The following is a 20,115-nucleotide window of genomic DNA, read 5'->3' as shown; positions in this document are numbered from 1 at the left end:
TGATGTTGGCCTTGTTCCCTCACATCTAGGCTACACAAGAGACATTTTTATCATTTAGAAAAATAATGTCTAGTGAATTGTTTTTAAGTGACAACTGGCTTATTCACTGAACATTTAGCTAGGGTTATTCTTAAAATAATCATGCAAAAATGTTGCACTTAAGTAAAATTATCCCATCATTTGTAGTGTCCATTAGTTCATCATGATGAAGCTGTCAAAATATTCACTGCTATCTTGCAGTAGTAGTGGTAATAGTCAGTAGTAGTTAGTAGTAGTCAGTAGGAGTAGTCGCGTAGCAGTAGTATTTCTACTTTTACAAAATGTTTTTTTTTTATGCTACTGTAGGTGTTGTACTGTAGGTGTTGTACATGAACATATAACCAGTGGAATGTTCCCACAGACAGTCACAGTATAGGTATTCCAAGTATGTAGCTTAGTGACAAATCTAAATTAATGCAGCATAAGTGGAACATTTACAGAAAAAAAGCCCTACTGCTTTGTCTTGTTAGAAGAATTAAGCCACGGGCTCTGCTATGGCTCTCTATACCAACAACTATGCATACATGGAGTCTGCAGCTGAACATGCACACATCTGCAAAAGTCCATAGAGATCTACCACTTACTCCCACCACACCCAAGTCTGTCACTACCACCATGTACTTGGAATACCCCCAGATGTCATACAGATACAAAACATGCTGAGATCTTTGGTCCAGTTGCTGTCGTACAGTACGTAACACAACAAGAGACTGGTGAGGAAGGAGGATGGGGAACAGGTTACAAGATGGATGACCTCCATGTGAATCAGACTGTGATTGGTCCAGTTTGGCACGGAATGAAGGAGAACATGATAATTACATCTCTAGTTCTACTGTTGTCATCTTTTCACAGGTCAAGGACACTTTTAATGTTGCCCATTATCAAATAGCCATAGGCTAAAATGTACGGGTCTTGTCTGACTGATTGCATATCATTTCGATATGTTATCATTGGTCCACTATATAGTGACAATTAAACAAACAGGCCTACATTTTGGTTTCTTTTCTGATATGCTGAATGTAAACATAACTTACAGTATTTGGACTATCAGGAGTTATAAACTGTCAATACACTGTTGCTGAAGTCTTGAACAACGACAATCACTGCAGACGTCACTAGCAGTTATATCGCAGTATAGGACCAAGCAGGTGAATTGCCTAACACCTCACGATGTCATTAATCACAATATTAGGAATGCTGTTATGTTGCTTACATTCTGTCTATAAGAGTGTAAGCTCACAGTAAGATAAGGAATGTTACTCTACATATAGGCTAAGACTGGCTCAAACAATGATTTTGGTGTACTCCCCACTTTGGGTGTACACAGACAGACCTATTTTAAAAACTCCAACCCGTTCCCACACACAAACAAACACAACGTAGTAGTACACACAGAGCTAGAAATCAGCAGTGCAAAATGCTGATGGATCAGTTGGGTGACGTATCATACATGGCCATTGATCACTAATGGTCACTGCTTGAGGTGTCCAGTGAGCCATCAGCCCTATTGACCAGTGTAATATTTGGAAGGTACAAATGGCATCTTGCTGACCACAGCTGGCACGGCTTTTTTCCTGACCTCCACCTGCACCGCTGTGCCCACCTTGCTAAAGCCGGCCTCCACGTAACCCATGGCTACGTTCTTTTTTAGGCAAGGGGATGGGCATCCGCTGGTGATTTCACCTGGAACATAGAAGTGCTACATTGTAAATGTCATTTTGCATTTTTATAAACATGGCATTATGTATTGTACACCATAAGCCAGTGGTTCTCAAACTGCGGTACAGGTACCACTAGCGGTGTGCAGACTCTCTGATGTGGTGGTACTCTGGGAGTCTCCAAGATGTCGGAGACAAAATAATCACTTCAAATGATATAAATATACATATAATGAAAAATGTTTCAATTAAAAACTAGTTTTTATCTTTCTTGGGAAAAAAACAAAACACTGCAAAACAGTATGTGCAATGTCAAATATATTTAAATTGGCATGCGCTACTGTATCTTAATGCTGGTCATATTGGGGGTACATGGCGAGTCAATTGTTCTCTGAGGTGGTACACATTGTAAAAAGTTTGAACACCACTGGCATAAGCTTTCCTCGCTCTCACACACTGCAAGCACTGAGAATTACATCTCTTACATGCATCACCACATAAGCCTATGCAAGTCTTAGGCCAGACATGACTTCAGCAACATTATAGGCACATCTATTTGTCAAATATATTTAAATTGGCATGCGCTACTGTATCTTAATGCTGGTCATAATGGGGGTACATGGCGAGTCAATTGTTCTCTGAGGTGGTACACATTGTAAAAAGTTTGAACACCACTGCCATAAGCTTTCCTCGCTCTCACACACTGCAAGCACTGAGAATTACATCTCTTACATGCATCACCACATAAGCCTATGCAAGTCTTAGGCCAGACATGACTTCAGCAACATTATAGGCACATCTATTTGTCAAATATATTTAAATTGGCATGCGCTACTGTATCTTAATGCTGGTCATAATGGGGGTACATGGCGAGTCAATTGTTCTCTGAGGTGGTACACATTGTAAAAAGTTTGAACACCACTGCCATAAGCTTTCCTCGCTCTCACACACTGCAAGCACTGAGAATTACATCTCTTACATGCATCACCACATAAGCCTATGCAAGTCTTAGGCCAGACATGACTTCAGCAACATTATAGGCACATCTATTTGATAGTGGCAAAACTGAATTGAATTGCAGGGCATAATACAATTAGCCTGATTACCATCGACTTTCAAAGGCTCTGCGAGACTTTAGTCTGACCAACAGCCTGTGCTAACACGGTTTCTTGCCAGCGCTGGTTGACCCGCCTCCTTTAAGTGCCTCGATTTGCTACTGGTAGATGTCAGAAAGCGGATTGCCGAGTTTAAACCAATAACAACACTCTTTCCTCTGCCTTGAACACGCCTCTACCCAGAGCCGTTGGAGCTGCTCAAAGTTGATTGGTTCTCGACCAAAGGGGGCAGTTCCGCAGATTTCGGGAACTCAGAAATCCTTCTCAATGAGCAGTTGACCAGACCAGCAGCAAAAGCCTGAAGGCGTTGCGTCACTGGGAGGGCGTGCCAGGCTATAATACAATGCCACATATGCTGACATACCATTCCACAATGGAATCAATAAATCAATTTCATTCTTATTTTTACATTTAGCTCTCTCATAGAGATAGACACATAATCATACAGGAGAGATCACTGGTTTGGCAAAGTGACGGACGGACAGACCTATGACGCGGCCATCTGGTGCGAGGATGGGGGTGTGCTGTCGCACAGGCGGCCCAGTGGAGACCAGGCCCACACGCTTCCTCTGAGTCTTTGCTTTGATCTGAGGAACCACAATATCAGCTCCAGGGAAACCCCTCTGCTGACGCCGCCGCTTGCCTTGTACACAAACACACACACACACACACACACACATACCAGTTACACTACGCTGACGGAACTTCTGTCATGTGTATAAAGGCAGTACAGAAATGTTAGGATCTATGTAAACTAAGGCAAATAAGTAATGTAGTATTAAGATTCTAGTAACTGGTCAGAAAGATAAAAGTTGACAGTAATGTACCGATAGTCCACACCAAGCTGGCTTCCACAGGTGTGGTGTCCTCATCAATGTCGTTGCCATAGAGACAGAGGCCCGCCTCCAGTCTCAAGCTGTCCCGCGCGCCCAGGCCTGCCAGCTTCACCTCAGCGTTGGTCAGCAGCTTCTCGGCCAGAGCCACGGCACTCCCAGTGGGAACAGAGATCTGAGGAGAATTAAACAGACAGTTAGCCTGTTAGGGCGTTCCCATGCTGCCTTGCGCGCAATATCATTCACGCTGCTAAGGCAGTCTGGAAACTACTGCCCTAATTTTTGCCTGAGATAGGGGACCAATTACAGAACAGGGGGGAAAATAAGACGATGATGAGCTATGCACAGACGCATTTGATAGACATCCGAGGCGTCCAATGAACGGATCAGGGCATTTTTTCCAAATACAAGAAAATGAACGTTTGGTTGTCAGACCACATCTCATTTCAGAAGTGGTAGGCGCTAGCCAGGCTATATATATATGTGACCCTGTAAAGCGGAACCAGTCGTTTCGGTAAAATTTAATAAATTAACCCTTTCATGCGCAACGTCCACATGCGTGGACAGTAACTTTAACTCTGTTTTCTACTTATTTATCATGTTGATATACACCAATCCACTTCAGGGCAGTTTTAGTAGGTCCTTGGCAATATATTAACAATATGTATCATCTTATATTTGGAATATTGACTGCTTGATGACATCATCAATTCAACATGAGTGACAGTAATGGCCATATGCTGAATGCTCCAGGCATATCTGAAAAAGCTAGTACTCAAGGCAAAATCATGTAAAAAAAAATATTATGCTGTACAGGAGAGTGTGTTGAACAACTCTATGTTTTCAGAAATTAAATCGGATGTAAAATAGAGTTTGTAGACCCTAAAAAGCAACTGTCCACGTATGTGGACGTTGCGCAACAGAGGAGTTAAATGGCCAAAAATTAGATTTTGTAACTAGGATTTTTTTTTTTTTTTTTTTTCAAATATGATTTTAATTGCTTTAAATTACAAAGAAACAAACATTTGGTAAACATATTTATAAATAATGACCTAATTACATGTGGTAATGCCAAGGTGGTATGGTAATATGGGGGTAGTAGAGGGTTGGGTGGGTAGTAGAGGGGTGGGTATGAGAGTACTAGAGGTGTGGGTGGATTAGTAGTAGAGGGGTGGGTAGTATGGATGTAGTAAAGGGGTGGGTGGGTAGTGGTGGTAGTAGAGGTGGGTAATATGGGGTTAGTAGAGGGGTGGGTGAGGGTCGGTGAGCAATAATGGGGGTAGTAGAGGGGTTGGGCGGGTAGTATGGAGGTAGTAGAGAGGTGGGTGGGTAGTCTGGGGGTAGTAGAGGGCTGGGTGGGTAGTATGGAGGAAGTAGAGGACCATAGTTTCCCCATTTTCTGTCATTACATTTTATTCTTTTTTACCCCTTTGTTGCGCACTGTCCACATACGTGGACAATAACGTAACTTCTATATAAAAGCATATTTTTAAAAAATTCCAACTGATTTTCAATATTGGGCTCATATAGAGTAATAAAATCAATATTAAAAAAATCTAGACACTTTTTTTCATAATGCGTGCATGAAAGGGTTAAGTTATGGTGCTCACGTGAACGGCCATAAACTAAGCTTTCCAACGATATGTATATCGAGGGTATTACACAAACCATCGCTAAGATAAACGCATCCAAAGTTGACATGGTTCTCCTGTCATGAAATGCCAGAAGACAAGAAATCACCTTTTTAAGCGGCGCGTGCACAATGGGAATGACAGCAAATGTGTTGAATCTTCGCCGGGTTTAACAGTCGAAACGTATGTTTTTCCGTGAAATGCGTCCACAATATGAAACTGTTGACTGTATACAGTCGAATTATGCGAAAACGTGAAATTCAACATTTTAACCCGGAAGTTTGTTATTGTTGATTTTCTCAAAATAACGTTGTGCGCAAAACGACTGATTTCGCTATGAATGGTCACATATATATATATACATTATTGCAGTCGCACACAGAGTGGCATAACGCACAAGCTAATGAGATGGCACATACCTCCACTCCGTCCTCTCCCGTGTACCCGCAGCGGGTGACCCTGCAGCCCTGGATACCAAACACCGGGGTCAGCACAGAGGTCATGAAGGTCAACTTGCTCAGGTCATCGGTCACCCCTGGCTGCAGCACACGTGCCATAGAGGGACCTGGGGACACATATGTTTGTCTAAATATAGCCAGATTCCGTTGATTGAAACCCATAGATAAAAGTGTCACAGCCAATCTTACCCTGCAGAGCAATGAGACTCTCCTCCAGAAACTCCAAATCCACATCATGACCTGCAGCTTTGAACTCCTGCAGTCTTGCCTGAACACACCAATAAACACATACATTATAACGTGCATTTAGACATAAGTGCAAGTTTGCCAGTTCTGTGCATATCAAGACATGGGGCCATACATCTGAACAACTTTGTGAACAACCGACATTGTGAACTCCAAATGCGGTTCTAACACTAAAGTTGCCTCTAAGTATTTTCGACAGACTTCATGCAAATGAGCTAAAATCTGAACAAAGCGATGAACATGCGGGTATCCCTTTGTGCCACTTAGTGGCATCGTTACGTACGGCCATTCAGACTTTTTTTTTATTTGGGCGTTTTTTGTTAGCCCCGGATCTCACACAACATTTTCCAAATGAAAACAATCTAGAATAAAAATAGATCAAATAACGCAGAATTTATTTATAGTTTATATTCTGATCGCACATTAAAACCCTACGTATCGTTGTGACAAAAATCATGTTAATGACAAAAATGGAACAACGCTCATCGAAGCAGGGGCCAAATAGCAGTACTGAAGGTCAATCTGAGTGGGGACGACTGAACTAGTTAAGCCCTAGCAAGGAATATGGAAGTGTGCAACCAGTGCTGTTTTTGATCCTTCAGGCCCACTAGGGGCCTCTCTCATTCGTCTTTTTATCTATCCTCCCTTCCTTCCTCAGTCCTCGTTCCCACTGCTCTAGATAAAGAATGATGGGGTGGCAACAATGGGATAGTCCTTCCAGCGTTCTTTATACTGTAGATCAGTGTTTTTCAACCACTGTGCCGTGGCACACTAGTGTGCCGTGACACATTGTTAGGTGTGCCGTGGGAAATTATCCAATTTCACCTAAGTGGTCTAAAAAAGAGTGAATAGAAATAATTTTCTTTGTGTTCATTTGATTCCTATTCAAGACACTTTGACAAGAATGACTTGATATCATTAATGCGGGCAACAGATTTTTATTTAATTTAATTTTCCATAAAATTTCATTTTATTTAACATTTTCGGCTGGTGGTGTGCCTCAGGATTTTTTCAATGAAAAAAGTGTGCCTTGGCTCAAAAAAGGTTGAAAAACACTGCTGTAGATCAGTGGGCTGGCCGGGAACGAGCTTGGAGGACCGAGCATCGAGGATCGAGGAGAGAGGCTGAGAAGGCCCTCTAGGTGTGTAGAGGGGCAGTGCTGGTCTCACCTTCATGTGGGCGGAGTCTTTGTCAGAACAACCTGCATTGGAGACCACGTACAGATAACCCTGATCGGTCTTGGTGACGATCAGGTCGTCCATGATTCCTCCCTTCTCATTGGTGAAGAGGGAGAGGGACCCCTGGGGTAAGACAGGAACAGAGAGAGAGAGAGGTCAAGTAAAAAAGCATGTTGTACTGCACCTGACACCTTGAGGGCACCACAATCCACCTGGAGCTATGTGTCTCAATGTGTGTTCTCATGGACATGCTAGTGTTTCTTGTGTGTGATTTTGCAAGTGATTGTGTACACCTTCTGACCTGGTTGTCCTTGAGTTCAGCAACATCTGCAACAATCAAGGACTCCATGAACTTTATTCTGTCCTTCCCGTGGACTTTGGTCTGGAAACAAAACCCAAATAACAAATGGTTGTGTCTGCTTATCTATTAGCGTGCCCAGCCCTGGACTTTTAGTCAGACATAAAACATAACCCAACTTGTGACCATAAGCACAGAAACATTAAAAACACCTCATTGCCCACGCATACAGTATGCTTGAGCTCAAAGACATATTCAGACAATCAAAAAATAAGAATTTATACAAACAATAAATAAAGCAATCATGCACACAGACATACAGTACATATACACCTTCTCACAGCAATTACCTGAAGCATGTGGCTGACATCGAAGACGGAGCAGTGTTCTCGCGTGTGCATGTGGGAGACGATGTGGCTGTCTTTATACTGCACGGGCATACTCCAGCCAGCAAAGCCCACCATCTTCCCCCCCTGATCACGATGGAAGTCATACAGGACTGTCTGCTTCAGAGGGGCCTGACATGCAAACACAAGAAATAAAGAGGAATTAATTGAAGAGCCTGTCTGAAGCGCAGTAACACAATCATTCCAGCAGAGGGCATTGTAATTTCATGGAAATTATACAATAATGAATTAAAACTGAGGACAGATTGTGTGTACAATGTAGTCTGCACAATGCTGATTTATATGTAAAATGAAAATCTGTGCTACTGTAATCAGTAAAATGGCAATAAACGCCCTTTGTACTAGGTGCCACCCAGTAAAACACAATGAAAATATGTTTCTTGCTTTTCCAGATCTACTTAGAAATAGGCTAATACCATAAATCTTTTTTTTTTTTTTTCCCAAATGACCCTGCCATTTTTATTTTATGAGCCTCCACCAAACGGTTTAAATGACTGATTAGGGTAGCGGAATATAGCACTGGATTATCTTACAATATTGTGTAGGAAAATATTGCTGTACTTTGAAAACATAGCATGTGTTTACAAATGTGATTACTGAATTCATGAATGCTTATGTCTTTCAACCATGCATACTGACATGATGTGGCCTAAAATATTGTAAGGCTACCCGACAATTGTTTTGGGCTTAATATGTAGCACATGAGTTGTAGAAATGGCCGCATGAGGTTAGATTAAAGTCAGTTTGGTTTTTAACAAAATATGATGGGTCAAAATGTGCTCTACCAAACAGTTGAGCTGACCTACAAAGGGTTAGTGTTTGAGTTGCAATCTGATGGAGAGAATGAGCTAATTGTACAATGAGATTAACGGCAGGCTGCTACGCAGTCCTCTGTGCTTGTTGGAACCCTCCTTGTCAGTATAAAATGCAACAAGTGTGACTTATTAGCAATTTCACCCACTCAGCTAGTTGTTATCTAGCCAGATGAAAGGGACAGAGGTCATAATATGCAATCATGTGTCCCTCTCAGATATGCTTCAAAAGCTTTGTTTTAAAGGGTGAAGGTCCAGTGTCAATGTTTGCCACATTTACCGTAAAACTATTACTTCACGTGCCATCAGTCGGCAGCTATTTCTCTCTTACAGAGTAGAAGTGAAATCCTTCTATCCAAATTCCCTTTTATGACTGACTGGCTAGTCAGCTATTCAGTTGCTGCACTAATAATGCTCTGATAAGAGTGTTTTAAGGTGGACATAGCTACTCTAATAATACCTTACTAAGCATTTCCTGCGATTTGTAGAGTGGGCCTTTCTGATTGACTGTGGATTAACAACTAATAGTATATAGAGACAAGTCACATTCTCACACTTACACAAAGCTACTATCAACACTCTATGATCACAGAAAGTTACAGACCAATCAGCTATGGTAGCCAACAAACTGAACAATCAGCGCAGAGCGTTGTGTGAGGTTGACCTCTGACCTTTAGACTGGATGTTACCAGCGCTTATCAGAGTTCACCAAACAAGTCCAAAGTCATGTACTATATTGAATACCCTCACGCTTTCACACTCACACACACAAAGATGGTTATTTTTTACAAAGTGACACTGGTCTGTCCACACCTAAATCTTAAGTAGGCCTACATTCTACAGAAAAGCCCTCATTAACTCAGCATTGAGCTCTGTTGCGACAGTGCAGTGTTGGTGTATGTGTGTTCACTGCGATGAACAAGTCATGCAGAAAGGCCACATCTGTGTTCTTGCTGTGGGCCTATTTGTACTCCCTGCTCTCGTGCTTCCTATTAGAATTAGAATGCAGCCTCATCTGCAACATGTGTAGCACGAGTACAAGCAAGGGGGTAGGGGCAGCTCTCGCATCTGTCACCGTGTTGGACATGCATGACTACACTAGGCTACCTCTGAATGAGATTGGAACAAACGTAACAGGAAAAAGCAACCACTGATGTTGGGAGTGTGTGCTCATATTTCAGATATTAACGACATAACACGTAGATTAATAGCCTAGTCCATGTAGCCTACATTGCCATGGGGTACTCGGCCTCATCCATCCCATCGCATCGCATATTTTAGATTTCCATCCGTTTATCCAAATAGCCAGCACAAGCACTCTTCTACAAGTAATATTATATAATGCATTCTTCTGTGGGTGTAAGACGTCTAAATCCACAATCAAGGTAACCAGTAGATGGTTTCTGTCTCAACATGCCTATTTTGCAACTTCTACTTGGTGACAATCCTTACTTTACCTCCGAAGTTGAAGCATGTCTCGCCTGCAGCGCTGCTGTTCCAAGTTTCAATGTTCGCGCGGATTCCCTCAGAGCCCGGTTACCGATACCAATGCCAGACCGACAGCAACCTAACACCTGGAGAAACATCTTTACGTTCTAACCTCACGTTCTGTAACCCCAGCAAGAACAGATTCGTTTAGTTTCTTCTTCTGGACTCCGCTCTCAACCGCATAACACCGATTTTGAGATGTGGTGGTTTGTGGGAGATGTAGTTGATATGCAAATGCATTCAGAGGGCCTCTTTCAGGATGGCTTACATTTTGCGTATGCCCTCGAGTTTTTGATATCGTTATTTCAATAGCCTATAGACTGTTGGATCTGGTAGCTTAGTAATTTTACAGCCTTTTACAATTTTCATGCACTTTCAGTTTTTCTGCACTTTGGGGGATTTTCATCAAACAGGGAGTCAACAGGCTAATTATAAAATAGATTAACTGATTAGTTTGGCTTACTCAAGGTCACAGGGTCAAAGGTCAAGGTCAAGGTCATATGGAGAGACATCCTTCCTCACACACATGGTCAGTATCAGTCCATTTGGCCTTTATGCCAATTAAGTGTTCTAGGTATGATGAAGATCGTTATATGTGCTCATATTGCACCCTGGCATAACAGAATTATGGAAGTTGAGGCTGTGTAAACAGATCCAACTTATTGTCATGCAAAAAGTATACTCCAGATAGCTATACATAACATTTAGAAAGTATGTAATGGGGTTTTCATTACTTAGTGGTAGGTTATTAAAACAACACAAAAGGTCAGTGTTTCTTTCAATCAAACACTCCATGTTGCATGGCCTCACTGTCTCAGCACGTCCAATATAATTGAATCATAGTTTAGCCTCATAGATGGGCTATTAATAACTCCTGCACCCTGGCACACTTGTGACTATTTTTGTCTCGAGACAGTTGGGCTAGAAGGGACAGAATGACATGCAGCCACCAGAGACACAACAGTTTAGACTGGGCGAACAACTCCTAACTACAACACAATTTTTTCCATATACTGTAGGCTAATGATATCCAGATCTTTTGCCTGATTAAGTAACTAATACCGGGATCAGGATTTCCTGTGGCTTCTCTGTAGTTCAACTGTTCTCGTGGCAACAGTTGACCAACAGCTCCAGATGAGCCTGCTGAAGACCTATTCTGATGGTAAGACACGAGCGAGGAGATCTTGTAAACTAAAAAGGTCTGTGAATTCTTGGAAAGAGTATGACACCATGGATATGACAATCAGAGTAGACTAGCAGTGAGTAAACTGATGTCATTACTATAGGGTGTGGTATTGTGTTGTCTCCTGACTTTATATTCTACATTATGGCACTTTTGAGGTTTTTTTATTTTTTTTGTAAATTCAAAGGTTGGGCCTTGTTGTATTTCTGTCTTTGTAAATAAGGGAAGATATAAAGCAAGATATTAGTTGTATGCCTTTTTGTTCCTTATGGGAAGGGATTTCACTGTATGTGATGCATTTCTTGCCTGTCCTGTCCATGTTGAAAACAAGTGTTCTCACTTTTACATGTTATCCTTCTACATTGATCTACATTGAGTTTTATAACCATGAATTAATCAATCAATCAATCAATCAGTCAATCAATCGATCAATTAATCAATCAACAATCAATTAAATAATATATGTTTTGCATTAACAAAATTCCTTTTGTGCTTTTGTGTTCTGGGTAGGATTTGTGTCTTTTAAAAAACTGATATACATTCTCGTTCTCTGAGTTTCCCTTCTATACTTGTATTTGCTATACTGCTTTTGTTTATGTAAAGTAGAAATGTATCCAAAAAGTCACAACGTCACAACAATTCCGCAAGACAAAAACACTCTCTTTGTCACTGAAGTGCATGCAAAGTTGATCAACATTACAACATGCAACATTACATCACTTCCTTTTGTCTTCAGGGATGCTGAAGCAGTCTCCGCCCTTACGTCCTGCCTTTCTCAGTGATGGGGATCTGACAGAGATTCAGCTGCACTCCGTCGAATCTATTAATGACCTGCACCGACACCACTCTGAACAAAAAGGTACCTGCTGCATATTCCCTCAGATATTCAACACACACACACACACACGCACACACGCACACATGCACACACGCACACACGCACACACACACAGACACACAGACACACAGACACACAGACACACACACACACACACACACACACACACACACACACACATACACACATACACACACACACACACACACACACAATCATATTTTAACCAAAGACCAGAGAGGTACTGTAAGCTCACCCCTCCCACCATTTGTATTCCCAGAGAAACAAGGTTTCATCTTTGTTTGGGGGACAGACTGCCTCTACTTTATTTGATTCCAGTGTTCAGAGCCTGGGTTGCCTACAAAAAAACGTTTCCACCGCTTTTTTTTAACAGTGTACTCAAGGGATGGTCAGCTAGCAGGCCGTAAGGAGATGATAGCTGAATGTTACAAAAATGTTTTGAGCTTTGATCGTATACTGTACAATCGCTGACTGCACCTTTAAGCATGTGAGGGTTCTAGAATAAAGAGGGGGCCCATTACAATGTCATAAATTAACAGTGTTGTGTAAATGTGACTTCTGGGGGCCAGTAAATACTGCATGCATTTCCATGCATTTCCAAGGGGCCATGCAGCACAAATCTCATGTTCTAGTCCCCGGGGCCATCTGGGGGGGAATGGACACACTGACCTGTTGGCATCTTCAGCTGTCAGCACACATCAATGCACTGAGTCTGACCATGACATCATCTCCCTTTCCTACCTCAACCTTTGCTTTTTTTTTTTTTTTTGTGATACTTGTGATACTTTTAGTTGTATGACCTAATTTCATAGTTTATCTGTTCCACTGTCTTATTATAGCTGGTAGACACTTTGGCCATAGATTAAGGAAGCAACAGACCTTTCCATTTTTTGAAGAGGCCTTCTTTTTAATGTATTTTTTAAGTAGGCCATTTACACTTTTGATTGCAGAGTATTGATTGACTGCTCAATCCATAGATCATTAATGCCCATTTGCTCTGTTGATATGCAATAACCATAATAAGACGTTTTCAGCCTGTTGTTTTGGTCTGAGACTTTAAGTAGGCTGTGTTACTTTGAATGAGCTGCAGCAGCTAATTTCACACTAATCTCCAGTTTGGCAGGTCAAGGGTTTAAGGATTCAAAAAATCATATAATGTTAGAATATGCTATTCGGTTAGGGTGGTTGAGTTTAGAGGGAGCATTAAAAATAAAAAGATGTTGTTAAAAGTTAAGTGCTAAGTTGTATTAACAGCAAATGTCAGTTTTTCCTACCATTCATATAGGCGTAGTATAGTAGTAGGAATGAAAGATTTTTTGTAAGTTCTTTTTCTGGCCAAAAGTGCTCTAAACTATCTGCTGGATGGCTGCGACAGAATGGAGTTGCTAAAGGGGTTGTGATGACAGAGACTGCCTTTCTTTTTGCTACCTAACTGTGAAGGTCTGAAAGGATCTGAGTGATATCAGTGATCTTGCTTGTGTGCTTGATGATTCTTGCGAGTTACTTCTTGCTTCTTCTTTTTTTTTTGTCAGGAAGTTGTACCAAGATGCAATACTGATTCAATAGTAGTGTACCGTTGTTAAAATGTCCTGTCAATCATTTCAGGAGGCAGACCACCCTTCCATCCTTTCTCTCTTCCATCCAATGGGAATGTGTCAACCCCAGTTCTCAGAACTTCAGCTCGTCAAACGGCTCAACCTCCACAAGATGCTGTGAAGTATTACCCACACCTTCTGATATGTGCAAGCCTAGGCCTCCTCCTGGTCACCCTCGCGGTCATTCTCTTTGTCATAGGTAATACAGCCTTTAGATCTTCTTATGCCCTTTAAGTCATTACAGTTATGATGGATCCAGATGAGAAGGCATTTGAAAGGGGCATTGTTTTTTGAGAAAGTCCCGTTTTATTCATTGAAATTCACCTGAGGAAGGTCTACATGACTGAAACGCAATGAATGAATGTTTGGCATGCATAATGGAAATGGATTTTCTCCATAAAGTCTGTCCCCACTAGATGGGGCAAGCGACAGGCTTTGTGTCCTATCTTTACAGTATGTCATTCTTTCATTGGTTTGTAGTGGGTGAGAATTTCTGCTTCTCCAAATACCTACCTGGTGGGTGCCACCATTCTAAGGAAAAAATGAAACACAAGCATACCTGAAGTATATTCCCTATCTACCCAAAACCTTTGCCCACAGTTCCTCAGTATGGGTGCAGCTGTACTGTAGCCCTGTTCTTTTTAAAACCATTTTAATTAATTAATTTATTGAACGTAGATGTAAAGTGTAGAGTGGTGAGCGTAGACTCTAAATGTAGAGTGTAGAGTGGTGTTTAAGGCATACATGTATATATTCTGTTCTTTCTTTGTTTGTGTAATGTTTTGGCACTTTTTAAGAATGTCTCTCTTCCCTCTCTCTCTCTCTCTCTCTCTCTCTCTCTCTCTCTCCCCCTCTCGTGTGTCCAGTCAAGCAGGCCAGTACTGTGAGCTCTCTGTCGGAGCTGCTGCTTCAGAATCAGGGCCGTGCGCAGGAGGTGGCTGAGCTCAAGCACAAGTTGCAGCTCCTGGAGAGGAACCTCAACGCCACGGGCCACTGACACGCTAGCTCTCCCCTCCCCTCCCCTCCCCTCCTCAACCCTCCCCACCCCCCCCAACCCCACAGCACCCTGCAGTCTCAACTGGAGCCTGCCCACCAGCTCAATTTACCACAATCATGCGCCACTCTTACAGCACTTACTGTGCAATAGCTGTGGGCTGTGGAAAATTTCGACCTAAGTTTACACCGTCTTGTGTATGTGTAATTTTCTGACTACTAGGACCATGCTCTTTTTGGAGCAACTTATGTATTCATGTTATTGATTTAAAAGTGTTCCTTTGATAATAAACGGTAGAAAATGCTGTGTGTTTGCTGCTGAACAAACTTAGTTATCTGCTACACTGCCTTATAAGGATGTCTTACTGGGCTTTACAAAAGAACAGCTGTGGTATTTGCTGTCACTATAAAATCAGCCAAAGTAGTGAATTATTTCCTAAGAGAGAAGCCAGGAGACACCAGATCTCTGTTGGGATGAACAGTCCTGTGTGTCTTTAGTCATGACTCATGTCAACACTTTCATGACATCCAGGTATATGAATGTCACAGACAGTCCCTGCCATTCCTGTTGTATTTTTATACGTGCAAATTCCTCTGACACTTCTCTCTTCAACCCCTCATCCATCTTTTGAAATAAGACAGATTATATCTCCTTCTCAGTATCACACCATCCTTCCTGTTAAAGACCCCAAACAAGAGACACATCTTTACTTAGCAAAGTATACATCTTTTCATTTTATTCATGACACGTTCGACCATTTAGCGATGTCACTTTATCACAACTTGCCTTCATTGTTTGAGGTCTTTAGTTTGGGTTGTTAGAAAACAATGAAAAAACTATGTTAGTACAAATGCAAGCATTTACCATCTCATGAGAATGATTGGTATAGAATGTAGGTTGTATAGTCAGGAATGACATGCAGTAACAGTGGCGGCAAGTAAAGTCCATGTCTTTCCATATTACTTTGTGCTTCATGCCTCTTGTCTGTCTGTTTCAAGCTATTGATCACATTTGTTTACACTTTCTGTGTCACCTAAAACGTAAATAAATGGATTTAAAAGACATTATACTATGAGCAGCGATATATATAGATAGAGCATTGATACTAGGAAAACTGTGCCTTCAGAAATGCAGCATTAATGTTAAAGTAATATCAGCGTGAACACAAGGGAACACTGTGTCCACATCCTCTTCATACAGTATGTTTCTTCACAGACTGTTATCATCTCCCCCAGTTCCCTATATGACAACCATTTCTACATTTTGAGGCAAGTACTTACTACATCAACGTAAAGCCTGTGTTACCACACCAACTGATTTCAGGCCTGAATGGCCTCTCATAAAATTGGGCAAATTTGGCCATAATACCTTCAACTATTTAATCTGTAAATGTTCTGGAACAATCTCTATAACAATGATCTCTACTAATACTGTACTGAATACGATTACGGTTATGATGATGTTACTTAGCAGACGCCTTTGTCCAAAGCGAATACTACCAAGTTGAATGAAAAGAGGAAGAGATAGATGTTAGTAATGTTAGTAATGATGGTAGAGTGTTTAACACTCCCTTCGGATGCACTTGAGTCCTACACACACACCTCCGAGGCTGTTCTGTTTTTATAAACACACTCTAGTCTGTGACGGGCTTGTCCTTCTTCTCACAGGACTGGCCGCTCCACCCAGGCCGACACACACACCGGAATGCCTGCCGCAGCAGGGCGGGGTCGGGCTTCTCGTCGCCGAGGGGGATCATGTGGCCAGAGTGGGGCTGTCGTCGGGCACAGCGTCCGTGACCCCGACACACAACCTGGCCACAGCGCTGAACCCCACGCCGCAACTGGACCACATACTCACCCAGAACGCTCTCAATGTAGTGCCTCAGCTGCAGACACTGATGCTACACACACACAGACACACACACACACACACACACACACACGCACACACACACACGCACACACACACACACACACGCGCACACACACACACACACACACATACACACACACACACACAGCATGAATGTAAACCCAGCACAGTGAGTCTTTTGAAAGAACGTCAAATACTATAAAAACAGACACACACTTACTTTTGACTTTGCAAAGCGAAGCTCACCCCAGAGCACCATCCCATCCACTCCCAAGGCAGCACTCTCTCCCAGAACGTTCTCCAAATATGTCTGCAGAGAATGCACACAGAAAATACAAACAAAAATATTCCATTCACAAATGCTCAAGATAAAATTAGCACACAGTTATTCTCTGATGCACACACATTTTCTTTTAACTGATTTTTTTACCAGGAACGTGTGAACAAAGATTAACATATTTAAAATGGAGTTTGTGCTACAGGAAGGCTGACAAATTTGTGCCAATTCATGTGTAGGAAACACTGTGCTCATACATTAGGTGCATGTGTGTGTGTGTGTGTGTGTGTGTGTGTGTGTGTGTGTTCATACCTTATTCAGGAAGTGCAATGTGTGTGTGAAGGCAACTCTTGCATAAGGCATTACAGCAGTGGGTGACAGATATGTTGCATGCTGGGTTGCGACTCTGAGGGCCTCGAGGATGCGGTGGCGCACCATGAGCTGGCTGTGCCCACGCTGTGCCAGCTTCAGTGGCACATACACGCTGGGGTAGAGGGCACCGCTCTCCCGCCACAGCCATGCCAGCCGGTCGTTCAGCTCAGAGGTGCCTTTGTGGCACTGCCCCGTGTAGCCACCCTGCGCTCCCAAGTTAGTGTTGTAGCACGGCGGGAAGCCGTAAAACCCCCAGAATGCCGCAGGGCGCAGGTCCGTGCCGAGCCGCAGCGTCTCCAGCATGAAGGCCCGTCCGGCCTCCTCGAACTTCCTCTTGGCCAGCGACCGGACCTCCTGCGGCAGCAGCTCCGGGTGGCTCCGCCGGACCAGGCGCTCGGAGAGGTTCCGATAGGCCGCTTTGGCGCCAAAGTCCCAGGTCCACAGGGGCTGCCAGGCCTCCCAGTCCAGCACGGCCAGCCCGTTGAAGTCCGCCTCGAGGGCCTCGTCCAGCTGCTCTCCGGCCAGCAAGAGGTGACCCTTGAGGTCAGCGAGCTGAGGGATGCCCCCGTTCACCGGTGCGCCCGTGCGCGTGAGGTAGGGGTAAAGGCCCAGACGCTGCTGGTAGAACAGACTGACCTCCGTGCCCCAGAAATGTTCTTTGGGGTTGTGCGTGATGCCATACCGCTCCAGGGGCAGGGAGACCCCGTAGCGATGCTGGCAGCGTCTGGTGGGCATGTTCCAGATCACAGGGAAGCCGAGTGTGGTCAGCCAGCCCTCTTCTGAGACAGAAGCATTCAGGTTGGCGGGAGACGGACTCACCGCCGATATCAGAACAGCCAGGCACAGGAAAAACATGGCTGGACTTCCTGTCAACTAGAGATTAATTTATAAAAGTTATTCTGTAAATAAGACCTTCAAGCAATTTGCCACTAGGGTGCAACTACCTCCCATGTTAATCCATGTTAATATGAGACAGACTTATAAAGTTGCTCTGTTCACTATGAGGTGGCTGATGAGGGTGAAGTTCTCAGCTTTACGAGTTAAATTATCGGGTTGATCTTTTTCTATGAAAAGCTGTGGTGTTCATATAAACTCACACCCCCCACGCCTGACCCCCTTTAGCATAGAATACTTCCTCATTTTGTAGGCTTATTATACATTTTCATTCAGTACATTTCTAATCAGTTGACAGTTTACTTTGTCTGTGTGAATTTAAAATGTTTGTGTGGTCTGTAATGAGTCAAAATCTAAATTCACATGCATGAAAACAATGAAGCAATGACATGTTTTTGAGACCAAATGTCTATCTGCTACAGGCCATGATAACATTGCAACACTCATAGCATATAAATACATTCACACCTCCACTTCAACCACAAGTCGTACAGTAACGTAGCTGGGAGATAGAAGAGCACCAAAAGCATACTAAACTAGGAGATCTTACTTTGGAAATCGAACAAATATAGCTTGCTTTGTTGTCTTGGACAGAACTGAAATGCTGGTCTGAAATGAATGAAATGTGTGTGTGCAGTGTGGCCATGCATGTCAAATTAGTACTTGTTGAAGTGGAGGTTGAACAGCAGTCATAATGAAAACTAAGAATTGTTTCTTTTGCCATAAAAAGAACATTAGTTTTGTGAAGAATCACAATTGCCAGTGTTAGTCAGCTTTTTGAGGGGTGTGCATTAGACTCCACTGTGAGTGTACACCTTGTTCCAGTATACAGAAGAGTGCACATACAGTACATACTAGTTTTTGAGGGCAGAAACTAATTCTCAATCAAGTTAATGAATATTTGAATTGTTCAGTGGTTAGATATAATCATAAAGGTCTGCCTACAGTATATACAAAATACTGTAGACTACAATGAACACTTCATTTTGAAGTCTACAAGAAAGACTTAATTCCCTTACCTTCGAGGAAGTCAAGGACTAAACTCAGCCAAACAGGCACAATAAAGGCAAAAAGCACAAAGCAGGAAATATAAGCGTTTACCAGCTCATTAACAGGAACTTACCCCTCACCACAGATGAAGACACTAGCCATTAGGCTGAGAGACATCGCTGGGCTCAGCCCACTAAACTCCAGAAGAGGATGGACTTCACTGTCAGAAAATGAGCCAGCCAATGATCTGCCCTTGTGGTAGGCGCCACGTGTGGCAAGCGAGTGAGGATCAATGACAGTCTGTAGCCGGCTTCTCAGGTCCATTTTTTGCTAGAAGATGGTCACAATTGCAGTCTGCACGGCAGCGGTTGGAGTGATGGCAAGTCGTAAACATGGTTAATTGCAAAATACACAGAAATAAGAAGGCTTTTACCCGCATACACACCACACAGGCATCACCTAAGCAAAAATATGCTGAGAACTCTTTTTTTGGCAAAATGAGAAATTCATTTCTTTTGTAAAATAAACAAAGAAAAATTAATGTACTCGACAAAATATCTCAACACCATGGCAATGACAAAATAACAAATCCATTTTGTCATGTTACACGTCAAAGGTTTTGAATGAACAAATCACTCTTATATGGCTGACATCCGTGGGGTTCTTATATATTCTAGCGTTCGTTTATGTTTTTCTTGTATTACTCATAAAAAAATCTAGGTTTCAGAAAATGTTCATATGTACATAATTTGCCACATTTCCCTCTTCAGGATCGTGATTTTGTTTTTACTTTACTTTTTTGGGTTTCAGCTTTGACCCTCAGACACACAGCTACTTTTTTGCATGTAGCATTTGAGCCTCAGGATCATTTTTTGGTATGCTGCATCTGGGGGATATTCCAAGTACAATTCAAATG

General features: G+C 42.5%; 3 protein-coding genes across 3 annotated transcripts; 1 reads left to right on the top strand and 2 right to left on the bottom strand.

Moving 5' to 3' along the window:
* Positions 1–356: 356 nt before the first annotated feature.
* On the bottom strand, positions 357–10,359 carry amt (aminomethyltransferase). Its single transcript, XM_062541092.1, has 9 exons — positions 10,133–10,359; positions 7,807–7,974; positions 7,460–7,540; positions 7,150–7,281; positions 5,924–6,002; positions 5,696–5,841; positions 3,640–3,820; positions 3,300–3,455; positions 357–1,722 (listed from the first exon to the last, which is right to left on the bottom strand). The coding sequence occupies exons 1-9, from the start codon at positions 10,259–10,261 to the stop codon at positions 1,544–1,546; spliced, it is 1,251 nt and encodes a 416-aa protein (XP_062397076.1). The 5' UTR covers positions 10,262–10,359; the 3' UTR covers positions 357–1,543.
* Positions 10,360–11,092: 733 nt separating this feature from the next.
* si:dkey-20d21.12 (uncharacterized protein LOC556245 homolog) lies at positions 11,093–15,097 on the top strand. Its single transcript, XM_062541091.1, has 4 exons — positions 11,093–11,325; positions 12,083–12,205; positions 13,811–13,999; positions 14,667–15,097. Exons 1-4 carry the CDS (start codon positions 11,298–11,300, stop codon positions 14,795–14,797), a joined length of 471 nt encoding a protein of 156 aa, XP_062397075.1. The 5' UTR covers positions 11,093–11,297; the 3' UTR covers positions 14,798–15,097.
* A 402-nt stretch (positions 15,098–15,499) lies between these two features.
* hyal3 (hyaluronidase 3) lies at positions 15,500–19,315 on the bottom strand. The gene is made up of 4 exons (XM_062541090.1): positions 19,229–19,315; positions 17,256–18,188; positions 16,887–16,976; positions 15,500–16,694 (listed from the first exon to the last, which is right to left on the bottom strand). Exons 2-4 carry the CDS (start codon positions 18,168–18,170, stop codon positions 16,428–16,430), a joined length of 1,272 nt encoding a protein of 423 aa, XP_062397074.1. The 5' UTR covers positions 18,171–18,188; positions 19,229–19,315; the 3' UTR covers positions 15,500–16,427.
* Positions 19,316–20,115: the final 800 nt, after the last annotated feature.

Source organism: Sardina pilchardus, chromosome 7 (genome assembly GCF_963854185.1).
Source record: "Sardina pilchardus chromosome 7, fSarPil1.1, whole genome shotgun sequence".
Taxonomy (NCBI): Eukaryota; Metazoa; Chordata; class Actinopteri; order Clupeiformes; family Clupeidae; genus Sardina; species Sardina pilchardus.
Note: the sequence above shows the minus strand (reverse complement) of the source record. Positions and strands in the feature narration are given on the sequence as shown.

What these genes read in the sequence shown, in the direction of transcription:
- amt (XM_062541092.1), bottom strand. Translation starts at nt 10,261, where the DNA reads ATGTTTCTCCAGGTGTTAGGTTGCTGTCGGTCTGGCATTGGTATCGGT. An exon ending in GAGTCTCATTGCTCTGCAGG is followed by an intron (nt 5,842 to 5,923) that starts GTAAGATTGGCT and finishes ATGTGTCCCCAG; the next exon opens with GTCCCTCTATGGCACGTGTG. An exon ending in ACCAGATGGCCGCGTCATAG is followed by an intron (nt 1,723 to 3,299) that starts GTCTGTCCGTCC and finishes TCTATGTTCCAG; the next exon opens with GTGAAATCACCAGCGGATGC.
- si:dkey-20d21.12 (XM_062541091.1), top strand. Translation starts at nt 11,298, where the DNA reads ATGAGCCTGCTGAAGACCTATTCTGATG. An exon ending in GCTGAAGACCTATTCTGATG is followed by an intron (nt 11,326 to 12,082) that starts GTAAGACACGAG and finishes TTTTGTCTTCAG; the next exon opens with GGATGCTGAAGCAGTCTCCG. An exon ending in ACACCACTCTGAACAAAAAG is followed by an intron (nt 12,206 to 13,810) that starts GTACCTGCTGCA and finishes CAATCATTTCAG; the next exon opens with GAGGCAGACCACCCTTCCAT.
- hyal3 (XM_062541090.1), bottom strand. Translation starts at nt 18,170, where the DNA reads ATGTTTTTCCTGTGCCTGGCTGTTCTGATATCGGCGGTGAGTCCGTCT. An exon ending in CATTGCACTTCCTGAATAAG is followed by an intron (nt 16,977 to 17,255) that starts GTATGAACACAC and finishes CATTCTCTGCAG; the next exon opens with ACATATTTGGAGAACGTTCT. An exon ending in TTCGCTTTGCAAAGTCAAAA is followed by an intron (nt 16,695 to 16,886) that starts GTAAGTGTGTGT and finishes GTGTGTGTGTAG; the next exon opens with CATCAGTGTCTGCAGCTGAG.